The 15,019-nt window shown below is 42.2% G+C and overlaps 1 protein-coding gene across 1 annotated transcript in view; it reads left to right on the plus strand.

The window, feature by feature from the left end:
- The window catches only part of GPR149 (G protein-coupled receptor 149), a 28,343-nt gene extending 14,563 nt beyond the window's left edge, over positions 1 to 13,780 (plus strand). The window contains exon 4 of the mRNA XM_040613344.1: positions 12,316 to 13,780. Within this exon, the coding sequence (XP_040469278.1) occupies positions 12,316 to 12,888 (573 nt within the window). The 3' untranslated portion in view covers positions 12,889 to 13,780. The remainder of the gene's footprint in view (positions 1 to 12,315) is intronic.
- The last annotated feature ends 1,239 nt before the right edge of the window (positions 13,781 to 15,019 follow it).

The raw sequence follows: 15,019 nt of genomic DNA on the forward strand, positions 1-15,019 counted from the left end.
CAACAGAAATCTCCCAGGCTTGCAATATGTTACAGGCTTTCTGCTTGGTTTTTTTCTTTGACTTGATATCTCATCTATGGGTTGCCTCAAGCAACCTCTTTCAAGAGGCTGTCTGTATAGAATCTGTTTGTGTGCCCAGCAAAGAGAAAGAGGGGGAAGCTGTGTAATTTCACTGATGCAGAGTCAGTGCTGTATCACTGTATGTCTGCAGTTTGAAGGATTTTAACAGTGACAAATACACAGGATCTTTCTCAATCCAGGAAGGTGTAAACATTCCATTGAACACCAGGCACAGCACAGAAGCTGAGGTATGAATGGACTTGAAGATTGTATTTGCTTTCGACTGGCCTACAGAACTGTACCCGTGCTGGTCTGCTGCGATGTTCTTGTCTGGTCTCTTCCCACAGGTGGTGTTCCCTTGGCTGGAAAATCAATGTAGCAATTTACCATCACCTTCTGTCTTTGCTCCAAGTGGGACAAAGTGGTGTGGTCCTTGCAGTGCTTCCTGACTCTCTGCTTGCAGTTAAACTGCAGTTGGCACTCTGTTGAATTGCACAAAGGGGAGAAATACTGGGTGTAAAAACATTTGCCCGGGAGGGCAAGGCTGGATATACACAATTTGGAATAGCGCTTCCCTCATGCTGGCACCCTGGTGTGAAGCAGCTAGCTTCCTATGCCTGCTGTTTATTCTGTCTGGTTCAGACAAATAAGCAAAGCTCTCAGATCTGTTGCTTAAACAGGTCTTCATGAATGCTAGGCACAAGTATACATGCACACACAGAACTAGAGAGAAGAAATAAAAACCCAGGCTGTGCAGAATTAATGAGGGTAAATAAGCCTTGTGGAGCTGGCCAGTGACACTGTTATGTCAGCGTCTCTTAAAGGAATTGATCCTGCAAAGAGCTGCCACTGACTGGTAGCAGTGTTCCTTTTCTGAGAGAACAGACAATGCTACAAACAAAATCAGTATCAGACTGACCAAGGGACCCTTGTACATTTGCACTAGTACCACTTAATGGAATAGGAGTTTCAAAAGCATTGCAATTTAGACAGCTCCCAATAAAGCCATTACACTCTAGGCTGATACATTCTCCATCTTTTAAAGGCTTCTACTGTTCTTCAACCTGTTTTTCTTCATTATATTTCCCTAGTAAGCAAAACCACCATTTCAGTTTAACTTTACAATACCTGCCACTGAGCAGAAAGCCTGTTATGATGCTGACAAATTAACTCAGAACTTTTTTCCAGGACTGGCAGTACACACATCAAATAAACTTCACCAAATCTGGTGAAAAGCGTAAGGCCCAATTTTGCGGCTGTTGCCGAAAAGAGAATGGCTGTCAGCAGATCGTCTCCTGTGCAGAGTCACCACTTCCTGGTAGCAAGGTGATGGAGGGAGCTGGACCAAACATCCCAAGCTCTGATTTCTGTACCCACCACATGCTGCCCAATAGACCTCTTCTCTCTTCCACAATACTGACCTTCTTTAGAAGCTGATAATGCAATCAGCCCTGTCAGTCAAGACATAAGTCATTCTCAGATATTCATGGCTGGAAAGCTTTGACAGATAGATAGAACTATGCAAAAGTCATGTTCTTCTTAGTGTGGTATGTAGATTGCAGAGTTGCACCTTTCTAAAGCAGGAAATTTCAGTTCTGTGGACACTAACACTGCTTTAATTGGAGCCCGGTTGACAGAACCCTTATTGAGAGTCATCAGTACTGTGCAGGGGAGATGCAGGGCTGGAGCCATCTCTACAGCTAGGAGTGATGTGGTTGCCTCAGTGCAGTTCTAGCCTCATTGGTCTGCTTCTACAGCCTCAGGTAGCTTCTCCGCTTGCCTCTGTGCGTGAACATAGATATACACATAAACCATGATCTTAGCCTTCGGTTGCATGGTCAGTTGTTGCCCACATTCACTGTACCACATGAGGAGACTGCACAAAGTAGAATTCCAAGAGCTAGAATTTATTTGCCCAGGTAGCCACAGTGCTGACATTTTTATGCTTTCAAGTGCATGACTTCACAATTTAAATGTTCCTCTAGCGTAGAGTTTGAAGACTATTTCTGTTTCTTGCACACACTCCAAATATTTATATTCCTGCAAAGAATTAAAACTAACACTGAATTGTTAATTCCGCACATGCTTTTTTACCTGAAAATGCAAATAAACTATCAGAAATTGTCATAAATATCTTATACTGTGTTGTGAGAGCAAATGCACAGAATTACATAAAGGCCAAGTCTGTAATTATTCTGAAAATCTTATTAAACCTGACAAGCAAACACATCAAAACAGACACATGTGTTTTCCCAGTTATTTTTGAAAGATCAGTGTAGGATTTGAAACAGGTGTCCTGAAGGCAAGAAGTTTGGTGAAAGCTGGACATATCACCAAATCCCATCAGGCAGGCCTGTTTCCATATTGAAGAGAGTTGTTTCTTGTAAAATCAGCTATTCTGTCTGTTAAGAAGACTATTTAAATGTAATAAGACTTGAAACAAAAATCTTTACATGAAAATACAGATTGTTTGTAATAATTCTACCATTAAAAAAATTTACCGTAAGCGTCTAGACTTCTGTGGGTCATCAGCAGTTACAGACAACAGAGAAACTGAAGCTCATGGCAGATGGCTCCCATCAAGTCCAGCAGTAAGGAGAGACCCGAGATCATCCAAATGGCCTTAAAGCCAGGCACCTTCTGAGCTTCTGTCCATGCAACCCATACCGCAGGGGGGTCACTAAATGTGCTATATGCATTATTTGTGGAATATTAAAGGGCTTCCTGTTGAGCTCATTCACTTCAGCACCAGGCAACTGAGTACCGAAGTTCTGGTTATGTAGATGCAAGTATTCTTACCTTGGATGCCTCTGTTGCACTTTCTAATTTGCTCCAAATAAAAGTCTGTCCACAGTAGGTAGGCCAACAAGAAATACTGGTTTTCAGGTTATCTGAGGTGAGCTTGTCTGTTCTTTCAGTATCCTATTAGCCCTAAATTTACTGCAGTCAGCCTCTCAAAGGGCAAATCATTGCAGTAATTAATTTTACTGCAGCTAACTTATTTTTAGGAGAGTGGAAGAGTAAGTCTCTGTTTTAAAATAAACGGAAAGCACATTGACTCTGGAAAGAAACATCAGGATCCTTACTGGAAACATTCTAAAAATAGAACTTTACATCTAGAGCTGTATTCCACCAAAGTAATTAGGAATGCAAATTATTTAGAACTTTCTTTAGATTGCTGATATTTCTGTTTGGGAAGGCAGCATGGCCCAATGGGAGTGGTGTTGGACTGGGACACAGCAAAACCTGTGCCTGTTCTTGGCTCTACCACTGTGCCATTCTGCAGGCTTGGGAGAGTCACTGTCCATTCTGGGACCTCACATCACAGCTCTCCTACCTTTTCCAGAGATGAGATACACACTCTAATATGATCTCTACTTCACTGTAACACTGACGTTACAACTATATTATTATTCCAGGGCCTGTGATTCATGATGCGAAGATTGGGCATCGTGAGGGAGAGTCTACAAACTACCTCATGCTTGAGTCTGTTGCCCAGACACAGGTGTGTAGAACCAGTTGAGATGCACTCAGGTGTCCCACCTGGCCTCCAGCTGCTGCTTCAGGAGGCTGTAGGTCACCTATTAGTCCTCTGTTACATGTGAAAGTTTTTTGAGGATATCCCAAATCCTCTGTGGCATCTCTGATGACACTAGACACCTATGCCTGGGCAACAAGTTCAAACTAAATGTCTGAGTATGCAGCCTTCTTGCATAGTCAGGGAGGTTAGCGCCTAACTTGGGAGCACTCGAGTATCCTCCAAACAAATTTTTTTCTTCCCCTTGATCATGTAGGGATTCCAGGCTCTTAGGCATTTCCTTTCTTCCCCCAATTAACCTTCTTTTTTTTCTCTCCACTGGCCTTGGCCATACTGCAAGAGCAGTTTATTCTCTTTAAAATCAAATAGCTGTGAGCTACATGAGGCACCACTCAGGTCATGTGGCTCTGAACAGTTTATCTTTTATTTCAGTTGCTAACAAGGATTACCTAGCTAAGGATCCACTTCTGGAACAGTCTCAGCTTTGTTTTTAGGAGGTGACGTATTAATTGATGTGTGTTTGGAGAACAGAGCTGTTCATGCTTTTCTTTCCCTGCTGTGCAGTCATCTGCTGTCTGAAACAAAAAATTACCAGGAAGTCCTGGGAAGTGTGTGCTTATCTGGAGTGGACAATGGTCTCTGCAGGTGCTAAGCATTGGAGAACTGGGACCGCTGAGTTTAAGATCCTTGTAACAGGATGAATCCAGTTACACTTAATACAAAATGCAAAAAGTATGTAGAAATGTTTGGTACTTGGAATATTAATGTGTCAGCCTTAAAGAGTTTTCTAGGCTTCCTCTAGCAGAATAAATCCTTGATCGGTTGTAAACTAGAGTTTTAAATTATTGTGAACATCATACGTAAATACATCAGAAGCAGTAATCAAAGTTGATTGCAGTCCTGCATTCCTGGCTTCTGTAAGTGTCCAGCTCTGCAAATTGCTGATCTGCTCCTGCAGACACTAAAGGGATGCAGAGGGAATGCTGCACACCCTTGGGAGGCACTTACCAGCATGCAGAATGAGGCTCTGCTTTGGCAATTGATGCAATTTTTCTCTGAGTGTACTTGCAGCTTAATACCCCCTTGTTAATATTTTACGTAAGTATAACTTTTATAGCAAACTGGATAGAAAAGGGTGGTTTTCTTTGATCTTTGTTGGTCTGCAAGGAGAAATGCAACAGCAGATTCTGTAGAAGTTATCTACCCCTTTCCTTCCCTTCCCCCTTAAAAAAACTATTTTCTTATTTTCTGTGCAGGGAAGGCTGTGGAGTTTTTAGGCTGCATAAATGGCCTTAGTAGGATCGCTTAGAAACTCTAAGTCAGGTAGCCCTTAGTGGGCCCTTTCTCACTGCATGAGCATTTCCAAATTGAAGCCTTTCTGCCAGCACCCGTTACCCAGCGCTGTGGGGCTTGGTTATGTCCTCTGCAGAGGCTGATCCTCCCACGTGCAACAGTATCCTCCCGGGTTAATCCAGCTCAAACTCTGCCCAGGCAGCTGGAACAGGGCAGGGGGGCCTGATCTTGGACTGCAATGACTGCGTGGAAGGTTTGCCTCATGGCAACAACTGCTTTCTGTCTGCTGTGAAAACTAGAAGGTGGATAATGTAATTTAATAATGAAAGCATTTGTTTTATCAATTATGCAATGATTTCTCTGTTCAGAATGCATCACCACTCCTTAAGGAGCAAGTACATTTGTGATTTATTTCATTGTATTTTTTTGTCTTTGCTTACTAAAAATGGATGTGCTGGTACATGTAGTTCTCCAGTGAAAGCCCTGTCCCAGATTCTAACAGAATAGCCTCCAGCCATCTCGGGCAGGAGCTGCACAGGGGGCATGCCCTGTGGTGGGACGTGATGGAAGTAAACACTCTCCACAAAAAGTAGAACTAGGCAAGGGAACGGCCAGCTCCCTTTGGCAGGAGCTGGTGGCAGACATCATGGCGTTGGAGATCCTGCAGCGTTCCCAAGTGGTGAGATGTGTGTGGATAGATATTAAGCAGCTTTGAAAATTACCAACTTGCTGTTTCTGTGATGCAGACCTGCAGAAAAGAGTCCTCCAGAGGGCTAGCTCAGACTTTGTGCTAGACTGCAGCTTTTATGAGAACTGGCAGATATTTTGTGGTATTCAGTTAAAGCTGTCCTCAGCATAAAGATAGCGATTTTGGCTTACAGAATGTTTTAATTGGGTAATGCCATGATTTTTCTAATTGAAACATTTGGGCATTTCCAAATTGAAACTTTTCAATCTTAACAGAAATTAAGAAATTAATTGTAAAAAGGGTAAATATTTTATACATATGTGTGTGTACAATGAATAAATAAATAAATACTTGTATGTATCTGTGCATGTGTGCATGCAGAGAAAAGTGTCTATAAGTGGATATAAGAACCAGAACAGACTTCATTTTAAATGTGCTGTGTTCAAGCAGATGAGTGCCTGATCCTTCCTTCACCTCTCCTAGCTGAGAGTGAGCAATGTCTCAGAAAGACGAGTCTTCACAGCATTGGAGTCATTGATGTCAAGGCTTCCTTGTCCTGTGTAGTTGCCATGGATGCCAAATGGGTATGGGATGCATGAGGGTTAGAAAGAATGCATTTCAGCTGTGGGGTGTCTTTGTGATAGTACTACAAATCCTGGTATAACTAATTCTGATAAAGCAAAACAATACTGGAGTTGTAGAAAAAAATCCACATTCTGTTCAGGAATAATGATAATTATATATGTATATCTAATATGCTGCAAAACTGCTGAGACACAAAAGCTGCAAAATGGCACTTTGGTTGAAAAGACAGGGGTTTATGTTATTTCACAAAGCTCTTTAGCTTTATGCTGGTGCCTGATTCCTGCATGCACTCTCAAGATAGAATCAAAATACTGTCTTTCTAAAGATGTTCCAAGAAATAAGTGGCTGTAAGTTTTCTGTACCTTCTTAAAAAGGTCTGTGTAGAAGTGCTTTGAAAGGAGAATGCATAGCATAAATTGTGTGGGAGGAGTTAATATGTGTATTTCTTTTAGAAACTAGGTTTTCTTTTAAATGCAAGAATAAAAAGCATGTGGGCGAAAGGTCATGGAAAGAGCCCGATGCAGCAATATCCTTTCAAAAAGCATTTTGGGTCCAGGCTGTGGAGAGTGAGATGGCAGATGTTCAGAAACAGCAAGTGGATTTCTTTCTGTTTTCACTGAAGTAAAAATGAATTGTAACCTTTATACAGCTGTGGATGCTCTTGTTTGTGCTAAAATAATGCAGAGATGAGATACAGGAACCCGGATGGATGAGCTGAAGGCCACTGTTAAGTGTTACTCAGATTACTTCCTCTTCCTGCTGCTTTAGAATTAAATTGCATTGTAAGGCTTAATTAAAATCAGAAAGCTGAACTGCAGGTAACAATGGGAGTGGAAGATAAAATACTCACAGGATGCACTGGTATAGTCTGGTTTGCTAGTAGATTCCTATTTATTGCCATGGATGTGTCATAAGAAGCAAAACAGATATTTAATAGTGATATCAAGGACAAGATAAGGGTCACATGCTATTCTCATTAATAGTAATTTGGCTGTACATAAAGCCAGAAATGCATTCTTCCCTCTTTTATGCTAGTGGTGTTTTTATTCATAGCATTTTTCTGTTGGGCTGCTTGACTGTCGAGCGAAGCTTGCAAAGCGAGCACAAGGGAGGGAGCCTGCCTGTGGTGTGTGCCCTGTGCGCTGCCAAGGAGCTGAGGGGCTGGATCCAGTTCTCAGCCGCTAGCCCCTTGCTGGCTCCGGTACAGAGTCCTTACAGGTACGCTGGCTGCAGGACGGTCACCGTGGGTGGCCACAGTGGGTCCCCTCCAGTGTGGAGCGCAGAAGTCTTCCTAGATTTGTGGCACTTTTGGGCCAGCCAAGGCGGTGCTCGTTCCCCTCAGCACATAGCAGTGAAGTTTCAGTTCAATGGCTCACTCCTCTCCTCGGGCTTTACTCCTGCCTTCCCCTGTGGTGTAATTCCAGGGTTTGATTTTATTTTTCACAAACTCTGCTTAGTAAGTTCTGTAGTGTCATGTAAATGTCGCTTACTTTTTTTCAGTAATCATTTAGATTTTTTTAAAGTTTGAACATTTTGCGTTGCTGATGAATGGGTTTATTTCACACATACATGTCAAAGCTTGCTCTTAATAGTCTTGTTTCCTTGCAAATCGATCGCTGCACTGAGGGAATGTAAACTGTGATTCGAAAGCTGCTCCCTGCAAGGGCAGCGGTCGCTAGGCAGGCTGTCACAGTCACAGGTGCGTGGCATGATGATGCACAGTTTGCAAAGAGACAAATGGATTCTCTACTTTGCAGAAACAGGTGAAGGTGTCTGTAATTGAACAATATTTCTGCTGGAGGTGTTCTAGTGGAAAATGACATCGCTACTGGCTTTCCTATTCAGTGACTGGGGAGTTGCATAGAAGATTTGGTATATCCTTTTCACTTCTAAATGTGAATAATGGTTTCTCGACAGAAAATAGACTTTCGGAAAGAGCCACTACATTCATAGTCACTGGAAATTTTGTCATTCTCCAGAACTGGAGTATTCATTCCAGTGAGTGAGGATTACTCATTCTTCTTCCTGGTGCCTCAGACATAGCATATCCTCCATCTCCTCGACGTTCAGTCTGACAAATCTCCAGTGTTTTATTAAGTAGAACGTAACCTTGTGCTGAAGTAATCAGTTCTTCTTTAACTTTTTTTTCATACTCTTTAGACATCTTTCTTTATAATTTTGTGATGGTTTAGACTGTTCTTCAGACTTTGAGCAACAGCCAGAAATGCAGACACTCTTAAATGACCCTACAAAGGATATTCAGTGTTGATTGCAGAAACTAGGCTGGGGGCTGGAAACAGAGCTGTAGGGCTTGTATCTGACAAAAAGACCATTCTAAACGTGTGTTCCAAAACTGTTAGGTATCCAGATTGCATTGCAATGTACGGGATGCTAAGCTTGTGATTCTGTCTGTGCTGCTTTAGAACAGTACGCTTTGCCCACTTGATCTTATGCAGAGCTGGATTTGTTGCTCTGTGTCCTAGTGGCCTTGGTAAGCAACTGAGATGGAAGACAAGTGGACAAGAGCTTCCTCAGGCTGAGAAAACAGTTATTCTCACATCTTTCCTTTCTTGGAGGAGTGATCCTAATTACTACAGAAAATACAAGTGCCCACACCTAACTGCGCTTTCAAAAAACCCTCCCTCATTACTACTTTGAAACAAAGGCTGCTGGTGCTTCCCCTTAGGAGAGCTACACTTGAGGGAGCCCATGTGCCAACCATGGCTCTGTACTCTGCACAGGAACTGGCAGCGAGCTGCTGTCATCTAACATTCACCGATCTAGGACCTTTGTCAGCTTGATGACACAGCACAGTAGCTGCATGTTGGAAGAACACTTGAGGACCATTTTTCACTGGCAAATCTATTAAGGAGACTAATACAACTTTGATTTTCTTCCAGCAGGGCAAGGCGGCTCCTAGGGTTTTCAGGCAAATTCCTTTGTCAGAGGACCACATTAAGTTACAGTCTGGCAAGATTTTTCTATGCAATGAAAACTAATTTCCTTTTCATGCTCTTTAGTGAAGGTGAGATAATGTGGCACTCGATTTACCTGTGTGTTTGTAAATTTGTGCCTAATTCGATAGAAGTATCATCACAACAGCTTCCTTTAATAATCAGAAAATAATTGCCCTTCCCAGCTCCCTGTGAACAATTTCACCTTTCCAACCAATACCCTAAAACTCTCTGGTTTTACTCACTTTCTCAGTTTTACTATAGAAAGGAAACATTAAACAGAACTAATAGAAGTGGAAAGGGTCCTTTTGGTGCTAAAATAATGCTAGCACTTCTCTATAATGCCTATTATCAGACCTGGTCTTTCTGTCACTCCTCTTCTTCTTCCCCTCTCTCTATTCACAGTTTGCACAAAATGAATCAGTACCCAGGAGGACAGTGCTGGAGCTTCTGCTTCTGAGGGTGAGCTCAGGGCATTCCCCCTGTAACTTGCCCAGGAAAGACCCCTTTCCAAAACCCAGGGTTTCTTTGATTTGTCTGTTGTTGCAGGTGGATTAATCACAACACTCATAAATAAAAAAGCATATCCTTCTCTCTTAGACAGCTGTCTCCCTCTCTCATCTTAGCCCTCACTTACACAGACAGCAAGAAATGTGAGCGCTATCCAAATCCCTTAAATGCCTCAGACTTAAACATCCTGATAAATCAACTGTCGTTTTTTCACCTCATGCATTGACTGCTGTAAAACTGTTTTGTATTCACAAATCATTCAGAAAATTACATGCTGCTAAGAAGGATCTTCTGTGCATGGGTCTGTAGTGTAGAGGAAGGATGAGGAGGATGAGGTTTGGGCTGGTGATGTGCCCTGCCAGGCAGCAGCAGCAGGTAGGGAGGCACGTTCGCTGGGGACAGAGCTGCAGCACAATAGAGTAAGGTTGCAGTTGACCTGTGAATATTGTGTCCTGGAGGTATTTGAAGCAGAGTTAAAAGATCATCACTGGGTCCTGAAAGCAGCATAGCAGCAGCAACACAGAAGACTTGTACAGGGTGATTCACCTTGCTACCTGGCAGCTTTTCAGTACCCTCAGTGAGCACTTCTCCCAAATGTGTCTGTGTGGGTACAGAGCTGGCTTCTGCAGCTTCCCCTGTTTTCGGTAGTCTTCTCTGTTCTGTATTTCCCTCTAAACCAGTGCAGCCCTTCCTTATGAACTGCCCTGTCCCAAAGTCAGCACTCCACTGCCTGCCAAGGAGCGTGCTTTTGGCAGAGCTGCAGTTCATTTTAATAGTATTTTTCTAGTGAGTAAGAGCAAGGTTTCAAATAGTAATCCCTGCCCTTCTCAGTAAAAAGTCAAAGCCCAGCTGTAGCAAACAGATGAGGACAGAGCAATGGATTAGCCCTCAGTGAGATTCTCCAGAACCTGAGTCTGGTGTTTCTTTGCTGTGTGTGTCTACTTCTGCCACCAATGAGTCACTGAGCATGAGTCACTGAATGGACAACTTCCACAGTTAAAAATGACAGTCTTTGGAGCATGAGAGGAGGAGTCAGGGTCTGTCTTGCAGCATTATGGAAGGGAACGTGTGTAAAAATCTACCACTTAGTCAGCTACCACAGTCCAATATGAGCAAGCCATGTCCTTTGTTCTCCACACAGGCACTCACAGTGATTTCTTTGTGTAATGCTTTTATTTATTTACAGCCTCTGAAACAATATTTTCATTGCAACTGATAAAAACACTTGGTTTGAGCATGACCTTTAGTACTGCAGAGCCATAACTGAATTTTCTTTCTCTGTTTTCAAGTGTGTCAAAAATTCTCTACTGATAAATTCAACTTTGTTCTACAAGAGATGTCCTATATTGACTTCTAGTACCCTTGTGAAATGTGTTTGGCAGTGAGGTTCTGGATCTTCCCTCTGGCCCTCAGGGTAGTGGCACTGTAAATCCTTGTTATAGATGTCCAACTGATACCGTTGCATGAACATTATTTACACTACAAAATTAAACGCACAAAAAAGTTCCTTGAATAATGTGCTGATTTGGGCTGGGGTAGAGTTTAATTTTCTTTGTAGTAGCTGGTATGGGGCCATGTTTTGGATTTGTGCTGAAAACGGTGTTGATAATACAGGGATGGTATCATCAAGCAGTGCTTACACAGAGCCCAGGGCTTTTCTGCTCCTCACCCCACCCACAGCGAGCAGGCTGGGGGCGCGTGAGGAGTTGTAGGGGGACCCAGCCAGTACAGCTGACCCCAGCTGACCCAAGAGATATTCCATGCCATATGACATCGTGCTCAGCATGTAAAGCTGGGGGGAGAAGAAGGATGGGGGGACATTCAGAGGGATGGTGTTTGTCTTCCCAAGTAACTGTTGCATGTGATGGAGCCCGGCTTTCCTGGAGGTGGCTGAACACCTGCCTGCCCATGGGAAGTGGTGAATGAATTCCTTGTTGTGCTTTGCTTGCGCGAATGGTTTTTGCTTTAGCTATTGAACTGCCTTTGTCTCAGCCCACCGGTTTTCTCCCTTTCACCCTCCCGATTCTCCCCCCACCCCACAGTGGGGAGTGAGCGAGCAGCTGCCTGGGGCTGCGTTGCGTTGCTGGACGGGGTTACACCATGACAACTAATACCTGACAAGTTGTTTTGGAAAATTCAGCTTGGTCGCTAAGCTGTCTGACTTTAGGCACTTAATGTAATTGAGACTAATTAAAAGAGGGTGCCCAAGGGATACAGATGTTGTCAGCATAAGGTCCTGGTTTTGAACAGTCCTCTGGTGTCATTTCTTTTCTTTTGGTCACTGCATGAGAAGCTCTAGGAGATCAGTGTCTTGATCTGATTTAAGCAGGGTGAACGCACTTTCAGAGGTGCCTGTGAGTACTAGCTGGAGAGGTGCCTGCTAGTGCTGGCTGTGCTGTTGTGGACTGGTTGCAATGAAACGTTAAGTTTAGACTATTCTAATGAAGTGTGTGTGTGTGTGTGTCCATAAGCTGTAGTTCAGTCACAATCACTGGGACTTCATTTTTTATACTAAAGTGTGTAATTAGAAAACACCTTTCTACTCCTTAAAGTAATATCAGGTTTCTAAAATAATGCAAGGAATAGTCAGTAAAATAAGTCAACAAACTAAGCATAATTGGCTTATTTATGGTGGATTCTAACTTCAAAAATTAGCATTACATAATGGTCATTCTTTCTTTTTGCAGCGATCAGGTGGGGCCTTAACTATCCCTCTGTGTGCATTTCAAGGAACTGTATCTCTTCAGGCACCCACGGGAAAAACCCTCTCTTTATCTACGTATGAGGTAAGCACCAAAGGGCAAAAAATAGCACCTGCATCAAAGAAAATCGAAGCATATCGATCTAAAAGTGTTGGTCACGAGCCAAACCCAGAGGAGTCTCCTAATACGCTTGCTGACACGAGTGTTAAAATTCATTTAGAGGTACTTGAAATTTGTGACAATGAAGAGGCCCTGGATACTGTGTCAATCATCAGTAATATCAGCCAGTCCTCCACACAGGTAAGGTCTCCATCCTTACGTTACTCACGGAAGGAAAACAGGTTTGTCTCCTGTGATTTAGGGGAAACTGCCTCCTACTCTCTCTTCATACCATCAAGCAATCCTGACAGTGATATTAACATATCAATTCCAGACACTGTTGAAGCTCATCGGCAGAATAGTAAAAAGCAGCATATGGAAAGAGGTGGTTATCAGGAAGAAATACAAGTTTTGAATAAAGCATACAGAAAATGGGAAGAAGATGGCAACAGCAATTAAAAGGCATTCAATCGAGACTTGTAAGCTGATCTGACAGGCGTTGCTTCTCTTGACTCAAGTTACCCTAGCAAGTACAACATCAACTGTTTTGTCCTAATGTATAAATTAATTTTATTTGGGTACAATGTTAAATTGATTAAAACTGCATAGTGAATTTCAAGTTATTTATTTATCTGTTTATTTGAGGAACATGTGTGTCTAAAATGAATCCTAAAAAATCTCTGAAAAAACGGCTTTGGTTGCTTGTTGGCACTGGGTGATCTGTCTGTGGGAACCTGCAGGAAATGAGGGAGCAGCTCCACAGCGTGAAGTTACAATAGTTCTGGCTGGCTTGCAATTATGCTCTTGCTGATGTGTCAGACTTGAAACATTTCTCAGACAAAATGTAGCCCAAACCTAAGACTAGCTCATTTAGTTGATGAAGCAGAGGATTAGAGATATGTAAATGGTTTAATTTTCTACTGCTCTAGACATGTTTCATATGTAATACCTCTGTAAGTGGCCACCCTAGGTCTTTTAAGTATGGGCTGAAACATAAGCATGCACATTTTGTAAATACCACGTTGTGAAACTTACGAGTGTTCTCATGGTTGACATTTCTCTGATCATACATGACAGAGTTGGTTAATTTTATGCCAGTTACTTTGAAGAGTCCCCTTCTTTTGCCTCTGTGATCTCTTACCAAGCTAAGAAGTTTCCCAATCTTACAGAATATTTGCAACTTGATCTAGATAAAGGCAGCATTTGAAATGTTTGAAGAGCTAGAATGTCAAAATTAATTTGAATAATTCTTCATGTCTGAGTCATCCCTAAGCAAGGAATAGTTTTACAGTGTCATTTTCTTCCTCAAGACCCATGTGAAGCCAAAATAAAACCAGTGAATAATCTGTAATTTGTGTCAAATTCAGACAAGTCAAGGTGGAAACAGTGAGTGGAGTCCTCAAGTCTTACATTAAATACGCTGCATTTTCTTGAAATGCTAATGCATTTTAACTGAGAGCTCTTTTTCTGAGGGTGTGTCATTCATTTCAGTTAAACAGAAGTAAATACACTCTCAGGACTTTCAGCAGTTTGATTAAAAATTACACTGCTTCTTTAAGGAATAGGTTTCATTTCAAGTGGTAAGTGTGATGACACAATCATGTAGGGGTCTGCAGTCACCCTGTTTTCCACTCAGTGGGGACAATGCAAGGGAATATAAGCACAACCGTATTCAGGATTCCTTAATGGGATATGCATGGACGGAGCAAAAGAGCCAAATACTGTGTCTGTTTGGACTCAGCATTTGAAACAGAGGCATAAAAACAAGCAGGCGACTTGTCTTCTCGCTTCAACATAAATCAGGCCTGCCATCACAATCAGTGGGGCTGCACTGGAGGGACAGTGATGTAGCACTGAAGAAAATCAGGGTCAAAGACTGCAGGTTGCTGTGATAGAGAGGGATTGCTCTACAAGTTCTGCTTTCCGTATGCTGCCTTTCCAAGGTGAAAACAAGGGCTCTCGTTAAGATTGCCTCAAGGCTCTTAGTTCCACTAGGATGCCATGTTATATTTAGCAAGAAACTACAGTAGAAGTTTCTACTAGAAAGAATCTACAGTAGAAGGAAGAACAAGCGGTGAGTCTATTGAATAAAATTGTATCCATACATGTAGAGCAGAGAAACATTCTGCTGTCTCTGACTATGTTGCTTTTCCGTGTCCTGTAGAAGGAACGCAGAAAGTATCTTTATAGCAACAAACATGCTCGATCCAGATAAAGGTAGCAAAGTTGTGATGGAGAATGCATCCATTGCAACTTCGGTTTGGTCAGGTGTTCTGTGTTCTCTGGAGGTGATTTGGACTATGTTAATGAGATTACAGGCTGGTGTGTTAAATCTCTGATGAATGTATTTACAAAGGGTTCAAATTTGGAGGCATTGAAATTCTGCATAGCTATGACCTAGAGCTTGACCTTATTGTAGAGTGTTGTCTTGCTGCTGTAATGAAACATAGATTTTATTTGATGAATCTGTAAATTTGATAATGTACAAATGTCTGATTTTTCTTTTTTTTTTTCTCTAAATGGTGCATATCATTAAACAATTTAAAGTGTCTGTAAACCCAAGTTGTAATTACTGAGTAGATACCAGCTT

This window comes from Falco naumanni, chromosome 13, assembly GCF_017639655.2.
Source record: "Falco naumanni isolate bFalNau1 chromosome 13, bFalNau1.pat, whole genome shotgun sequence".
In the NCBI taxonomy this organism is placed as follows: domain Eukaryota; kingdom Metazoa; phylum Chordata; class Aves; order Falconiformes; family Falconidae; genus Falco; species Falco naumanni.